At 31.0% G+C, this 8,924-nt stretch overlaps 1 protein-coding gene across 1 annotated transcript; it reads left to right on the plus strand.

Moving 5' to 3' along the window:
* Positions 1–188: 188 nt before the first annotated feature.
* On the plus strand, positions 189–1,120 carry LOC111616684 (the record flags this gene model as incomplete). The annotated part of the gene is made up of 1 exon (XM_023358062.1): positions 189–1,120. A coding segment is annotated over one exon (855 nt), but the record flags the coding sequence as incomplete, so codon positions are not given.
* Positions 1,121–8,924: the final 7,804 nt, after the last annotated feature.

An 8,924-nucleotide genomic window follows, 5' to 3' on the forward strand; every position in this document is an offset into this window, starting at 1 on the left:
TTAATGTTGGTGTTTAAAAAAGTTTTTTAACATAATCCTACAACACGAATATAAATTAAGTATAATAATAAATGACGCTTTTAGCACACGACTTTAATTTAGATAGTTAGATAGCCTAGTAAATAGGATTTAACAATTTGGAGGGCATGAAAGCTATTGTTATGAAGGAAAACTATAGGATGGCATGACTGGATGTTAACAATATATATCCCTCAATAAATTTAGAATTAATTTTAAATTCACTATCCTACACAAGAAGCCCAGATTGGGTTAATCAATTAGTAAAATTAGTGTTAAATAGCAACTTTTTTGAATTTCAAGGTAAATATTATCAACAATCGGAAGGTATTCCAATGGGATCTTGCATAGGTCCTAGATTGACAGAGTTGTGTATGATCATAATTGATAAAGAAATCAATAAAACTCGAGGTGTAATAATTTATCAAAAATATGTAGATGACTGTTTCATTGTCTATGATAAAAGCATACTAGATATTGATTCTTTTGTTAATGAAATTAATTTAATAAATAAAAATGTTCATTTCCAATGTGAAAAAGAAATAGATAATAGTCTGAATTATTTAGAACTTACTATAGCTAGATTAAATAGTAAATTATTATTTAAAAAGTATGTTAAAGATTGTGATATCGGTAAAGTTATACACTTCAAATCTAATATACCTTTATATATAAAAAAGAATGCTTTTAAGATGTATATCAACAAAATTAAAGAGAGAATGACCTTGCAAAATAATCAAGAAATGGAAATAGAAATTATAATAAGAATGTTTAGCTTAAATAATTACCCTAGAACATTATTATTAAAGTGGTTAGAAACAAGTAAAAGGAAAAGAGAAAGTGTCATATTAAATAGACAACCAGGAGTTGTTAAGACTTTGTATCTTAAAATGGAATATGTTTTTGGTGTTTTTGAAAAATTAAAAAATGAATTTAAAAATTTAGATATTATTTTAGTGCCAAACCTTACAAGAACCATAGCAAAAATGATTAACAGTAAATATAAAAATAATAAACATATTTAGAAAAAGATAATATAGTTTATTCATTAGATTGCAGTTGTTCACATAAAAAAGATACATTGGTGAAACTGGTAGAAAATTAAAGAAAAGAGTTAAAGAACATATATATGTCATCAAAAACAATTTNATTCATTTTAAATGCGAGTTGGGATGTGTACAGTAATCCTAACTGGTGTCAGGCTCCTGACATAGATGGTGATTTTGCAATCTCTCAGTCTTCTTCTTAACATAAAAGTCTTAACCATCCTGATTATAGTGAGTGGGATCTCACAGCCACTGATCTGACATAAGCTGTGCTAATAAAACTCATTAGAATTAATAATAACATGGGACTGAATCTACATGAAGGGTGGAATGATATTGTTTTTACATTACTCCTACATCTGTTTCAATGTTAAGTCACATCACATTGTAAAATGAATTGTAACAAGACAGTTGGCTTCACACAGTCTTATGGATTTGGTGTATTTGTTTTGTTTAAGATCTGGAAACCAATTATTTTAATAATAGTAAGTTCATTGTTAGTTCCCTCCCTTTTGGTTTTTAATATACTTAACAATATTTTATTATTAATAGTGGAACTGTCTACCAGAATTCAGAAAATGTGGGAGAAAATAAGACGTTTACTGGTCCCAAACAATGTGATATATCACATTATTTTATTATATAAATAAATTTTATGCTCGATAGTTTTAGTTCTTTAGTATATGGGTTATATTAAACATTGTAAATACAGTGCATTGTATATATCAAAAATTCCTTTGTATTGGTTAACTATTAGTGTTATAATTATATGTTGGTGCTGTGTGTTTGTAAGCTGATGAGGGGTCCTTGCTTTAACACGTTCACGGTGTCACGAGGCACATGTGACTCGTGACGCCATGAACGTGTTAAAGGAAGTTTCTGAGGAGAGATGCTGATTTTGATATCAACTCCACAAGGAGGTTCCTTGTTGCTTCTCTCTCCTCAGATGACTTGAATAGCCCCAGATGAATGGTCAGATTGGTCACACCAATGTCCAGAGAGCTGGAATTGGAAACAACTCACTGGAAAGTTGTGTCTGAATGAAAAGGAGTTCCTTGCCAATTGCAGGAAAAAATATAGCCAGCCCTGTCAATGACTCAGAAGAAAATAAAGAAAAGAAATGAGTTATTGCATTTGACTGTAACACTCTCTCTCTCTCTCAAGCTGTGGTCACACCTTGTGACTTCCAGCCTTGCAGGCAATTGCAACCGCTGTTTTCGTTAACTAGTAAACTCCCTTCGAAAACTGGCATGACTGCAACCGCAACTAGAAACAGAAAAATTTGTTCTACTCATGCCGATTGCAAATGTGCATCCAATCAGCAAATGCCTTTGAGCCACGTCATATGGTGACAACATTGAAAATAGTTCATCATTGTGACGGAAAGTTAGAGGATTGATACTTTTACAGAATCAAGATTGATCGAGCTTATTCAGGCTCATCAATGCCTGTGGGATTTTAATTCTTCGTTTTATCGAAGATTTATCTCTTCTTATATTCTTGCTAGCTCTATCAAAATGATTGCCTTTTTTCTTTTATTCATTGCAGAAAAGGTACTGCTTGCCATTTTAATAAGAAAAGTGGCTAAAATTCCGTAAATACTTTAAAGTAGAACGTAAACCATCTGTAAACTCACGAAAGTAGTCAAAAACAAGTTACTGTAATTTTATTGGTTTATTATAAGGTCATGTGTTTCTGAATCACAACCCCAGCGAACAATTTGTGACCATGAGAAGACACGCGTGACTCACCCTTGTTGCAGTTGCGGTTGCCTATGAGGCTGGAAATCACATGGTGTGACCATGGCTTTACAGCTCTCTCTCTTAAGATAGATTTAAAGGAATTGAATAATAGATTGGCAAATGGAAACTTTATTTTTTTATTCTTATTATTATTATTTTTATTTGTGTATTATACCAAATGTATAGTTTATAATTTAAATAAATAGTTTTATTATTATTGTACTATGTCTAGGTGTCTAGCTCCAGCTCCATTGTTGGTCTGAGACTCCCTTCTAGATTTTCATTTGCCACTTGGATTAAAATCAGACTAAGGGCTGTTTCACACTATGACCGACTGGACCGACCGGTCTGACCCGACCGATTTTATAATCGAACCGACTAGTAGTAAAAGCATTCACACTAAGTACGATTATATGTCGGTGGCCGACTCATAACGACCAATCAGAACACGTGTTATAGATCAATACACTAACCAATCATGGTAAGTTTTTTAAATTAAACAGAAAACATGGCTATCATGGAAAGCGATCGTGCATTTAGATATATTGCGTCATTGTTAGATTATTCAATCATGTACCTTCAAAGTTTATTTTCTTGGAAATCTCCATCCAAGAATTATTTTTTTTATGTTGTCTTTATAATCGGCTCGCCGAATATCATAAAGCCACGGATATGTTCTGACTTCATTTATTAAAGCTTCCAAGAAATCTATACTTTCCGTCATTTTCTAACTTCGACGTAGATTTGATAAATCTAAACTGATTGGTTATAGCTTCGAAGCTCTTATTGGCTGTAGCTCACCAACTACTCCAACCTGACTACAAATATTTAACTTTTCAAATCTGTCCGACTGGAATGACTAGTCGGTCTGCAGACTGCTGTTGCCATGGCAACACGACTTGGAGTCGGGCCAGTCGGTCTAGTCGCTCATAGTGTGAAACAGCCTTAATTAGAAATAATTAGAAATTCATTTTAAATGCGAGTTGGGATGTGTACAGTAATCCTAACTGGTGTCAGGCTCCTGACATAGATGGTGATTTTGCAATCTCTCAGTCTTCTTAACATAAAAGTCTTAACCATCCTGATTATAGTGAGTGGGATCTCACAGCCACTGATCTGACATAAGCTGTGCTAATAAAACTCTTACCAAAATGATGGTAGTAATGCCTCTGCTGACTTTTGGTTATAGAGTTATTTGAAAAACCAAGTTTATGAAGGAAATATTCACTTACTTACTGAAGTGAAGACAAGGATAGCATAGCATGTTTCAGCCATTTTTTAAGACATGCTTCAAGCACATATGGATCATACTGTATTATATTTTCAGAATGTTTTACTCATGGTTCATATATTGAAAATTTTGATTTGTAAAATAAAGGTTACATTTGTTCAACTTGGTGCACTAAAATAAAGAAAATAAAAAGTATCAATATTATCAATAGTGGCATGAAAACTATTTTTTTTTTTATTTGCAAATTCTCTTCTCTATGTAAGGAAGATAATCACCAATTTTCACTGTGATCTGACAATTAGCCGATTCTCTATATCACACTGCATTATCTATATTTCACTGCTCAGTTTAATTATAACCACTCTATATACAAGGCAGATTCAATAAATAAGGCTATTAGCACTGCTAAATAAAAATAACATAACATACAAGGTGGGATTGTAATTCTTCATCTTTGTTTATAGTATTTTTTCTTCATATGCAAATGTTGCAAATTATTTAGTTTTGTTGTATGTAAGGAATATATAAGTTTTGGTTAGTTTTGAAAGTTGTGCTAATTTTGAACTGCAGAATAAAACAAACTTATGATAAATTTTGAATCAAGGGGAAAAATGGTTTAATATTTATATTCCCTGAAGATAATATACTTTGTTTAAAAGGCTTTAAAATGACAATGTTAAGTTTGGGGCAATTTCCAGTCACCTTGGAGGGAATTCCTAAACTATACATCAAATTAAAACTTATGACCAGAGAAACACAATTGTATCAGTTTCAAGATGGGGAACTATAGAGAAAGGTAAACAATTGCACTTGTTTAACTAAAGTAAAAAGTGCATTTTTACTTTAGGTATGCATTATACTAAATGTTATGCAAAATACTATTAACAAATTTAGACAAAGTGATAGTCCTGAGATACCAGTACCAGTAGTAGATGTACCAGTAGTCACTTCTCTTGTTCTTTTGAGATTGTAAAACTTGTATGCACTTGCAGAACCTGTGCCACCTTAAAGATAGTCAATGTTTGGCATTAAGAAAATTAGCGTTACTGGCAACGCGTCCGACCAGTAAGCAGGAGTTGTGGATTTGAGTCCTGCTTTGGGCCGATTCTTTTCTTCCAGTTTAATCTAAATTAATTAATTAAATGTTATAATTATTAATTTTACTACAAGATGGTGCCTAATGCTTCACTCTAGTGCCAAATTCATTTCTAATTTATAATCATTATATCCAAATTTAGCCCCATCATTTATGGCAGTTGTGGGTGTATATTTGCTTAATATATCAGGTTTCGGTTGTGTATATTTGTATTAAAAAAAATTAAATAAAGCCCATGTGAAAAGTGATACTTACTGTATCTTATAATGACTTTTGTTATCAATTTATTATTGTTTTTCACAGGTTAAATGCAAAAATTAATTGATGCACAGATGGGTGAACAAATGCAATTTTTGACCTTTCTCATCTAGTGACCCAGCTTGAAACTGGTATTATTATAATCCTTTTATCATAAGCTTTAATTTGATATATAGTTTAGGCATTTGCCCTAAATTTAACATTATTCTTTATTATACATTCTTATGTAATCTATAAAATTTTGTTTCAGAAAGAGCCTCAAATGAAAAGAAAAACAATTCATGTTTAATTATGATTACCCCATATTACAGTGATATATATCATTGATAGACACACAAAATATTGAAAATTATATAATTAATGAGTAGATTGGTAAATATGGTGCATATAACATAATTATTATAAGTAATTTTATCACAATGAACCAAATAAAATTTACACAAAGAATATAACAAGGAACTTATTATGAATTGTCAAATTAGATTATTTGGTATTAAATAGAATAAAATTTAAGAAATAATAAAATAAATTATATTTCAGTTGCTTACACTTACTAGACGTGTTATCAGACGTCAACAGAAGATATGGGAATCTCTTCAAAAATTTAAAAATGTAGAAAATTCTAAAAATGTACAAGATTTGACTTCAAAAACCGAAGATCAACATACATCCAAAGATACTGATAATTCCTGGTAAATATATTTTATGATTATGATAGTCCTATACAGAATTTTATCCAAAATGATTATAATTTTTATAATTAGTCTCAAGCCAAACGTTCTGTTGAATTATTGTGCTATATTTAGACTACAATAATAATTAGTTACCAATTAATTTGACTAGAGATAGGCAAGTATACTGCCACTCTCATAGTAATGTAAAGGGCTATATTATTTTAATATAGCATGATAATTCAGCAGATTTTTGCTTTAATTAATTAAGTCTGGTTTTGAGTTGATATTGTTATACATATACATATATAATTACTCTCTATTATTAAACTTTTACTAAACATTTTTCCAACTTTTTAAAACTTTATCTTGTTTTGTGTTTAAAAAATGTTTACATGTTTTTGAAAGGTCCATCTGAAAAAAAATTGCATAAATGCAAAAATATGCAACTGGAAACTGCCTTTATTTATAGACATGCTTGATTGGACAAATCAGCATTTAAAGAGCATCTATATCATTCTTGTGCATGTAGAAGTTGGAAAAATGTTGATTTTAAACATCTTTTGAATACAATACAGTCGACCCCCCCTATAACACTGTTGATTATTCTGTTTTATATGAATTCCATGTTGTACGAGTCACTTAGATTTTACAAATACGTGAGCCGTTCACAGCCTGGCACATAAAATGGAATTCATATAAAATGGAATAATGAACAGTGTTATAGGGAGATCGACTGTATTAAGTACAGTATAATAAAACCTTGTGTAAAGTGAAATTGCATAATACAGTTGACCCTCCTATAACACTGCTGATAATTCCGTTTTATATGAATTCCATGTTGTACGAGTCACTTAGATTTTACAAATACGTGAGCCGTTCACAGCCCGGGGGTCGACTGTACCAAATATTTTTTTGAATTGCCAGGTTTTTGTTTTAAATAGGTTTTAGTAAATTTTTTTAAATTTATAAATTATACCAGATAAGTTCTCTGTGAAGCANTAGGTTTTAGTAAATTTTTTTAAATTTATAAATTATACCAGATAAGTGTCACACAGTGACATTTATTTTTTTATAGTAAAATTACTTTTACATATGTCAAAGAATTTTTTGATAGCTAAAAGTTCTCATTGTTTCCAAGAACTTGTTCCAGATATTCAAATACTCTTCAGATATGATCCTTATGAGCTCATATGATAGCAAATGACAGCTTGAGTACCAAAAACTAGTGCTATGCTTTGCCATTGGTATTACAATAATAAGAAGACCAATTTATTCTGTGATCTGATTACTTGAGGAATTTTAATTCTATAATTAATTGTTAACATCAGTTTATGTAATTAAAAATGTGTGTGATTTCTATTGGCTAGAGAATTTACATAGAGACTGATGCCATTTCATTCGGTAATGGTTTATAAATAAGATCAGAAATGATCTTCAGGTGTGGGAAAAGTATCTGCCTCTCATGCCTGATTAATGGCCAGATCCATAGAACATCTTTATAAATCTTCATCCTTTCCAGATTTTTTAAGTGTGAGCAGTTGGAGGTTAGAACATCTGGAAAGGATGGATACTTATAAAGCTGCTTCTATAGATCTGGCCATTAATTACTGGGAGATGGATATCTTCTCCCATGCCTGGAGATTGCTATATGAAGATCATTTTTGACCCTATTTATAAGCCATTACTGAGCAAGATAACATCAGTCACAATATAAATACTCTATCCAATAGAAATTGGACATGTTTGTTTTAAATGACATTAGTTGAATCTTATGCTTTTGTATTCTTTAACCTAAAGATGGCAATTTAAAATTGTTGAAAACATCTATCTTATTAAATGTTACATTTTTGCTGGATTTTCTGATGTTTACAAAGAGATATCTTTTGCAGTAATGTAGGGTTATTGCTTTTGACTCCATTATCAACAGTTAAGTGATTTCTAATTTAAAATTTAAATTACAAGCAAATGAACTTCATTGACAATTTGAAATTTCAGAGTTTGTAGTATTGGGCTGTTAGATTAGTTTTATATTCCTACAACTCTTTTAATCCATGAACACAAGCAGTTATTTATTTATACAATTGTATGTATAAGGCAGCAATTTTTCTGCTGGTTTTTCACATATGATTATGCTGCACATAATTGCTGTTTCTCAAATTTGATGCTTCTGAAAAGTTCCTGTGATGTGTCTTCTCTGCACATGCTAAATTTTAATGTCTTAAGTCAGCGGTTTTCAATCTTTTTTCATTAGCGTATTCCATTGCATTTCCAACTTCCCAACGACAACGCATGCGCAAATCTCTCACTGCCTGTTTGTAGAGAGTGTCGCCATTTTGAATTTTATTTTGACTCGGTTCTTGGTTCCCCGAGTACCTACAAGTCTGGTCTTTTTTTATGCATGCATGATTTGGGCACCTAATACTTTGTGCCAAATTGCAACTTTTGACATGTACTCCTTCGTATCTCTAAGCTGGTAACACAGCAGGCAGTATGATTTTATAAACAAGACGTAGTCTTGTCAATAAAAAGTTAATAAAAATACTGAATAAATAATGAAACAAATTATCACTTGTAGAGAAAATCTGGAGAAACTAGCTATATCCTTTTCTTTGCTAACATAAATAAAAAATACTTTTTTCAAACAACACGTGGGGATATTGTTGAGAGTTAATAATAATAATGGTAACACATCCCACCATCAAAAGTCTGTAGCATAATCACTAATCATACATAATGGTATCCCCACTATCATTGACCGACTGTTCAACATTTATTGATCTGTTGCATTGTACAATTGGCAGCATAAGTTTTTATTTCTATTTTTGCATTTTGAAATGTATAATAAAGTTTGTGATTGTT

The sequence above is a fragment of the Centruroides sculpturatus genome, unplaced genomic scaffold (genome assembly GCF_000671375.1).
Source record: "Centruroides sculpturatus isolate CEXI.00-Female unplaced genomic scaffold, Cexi_2.0 scaffold3745, whole genome shotgun sequence".
Lineage (NCBI taxonomy): Eukaryota > Metazoa > Arthropoda > Arachnida > Scorpiones > Buthidae > Centruroides > Centruroides sculpturatus.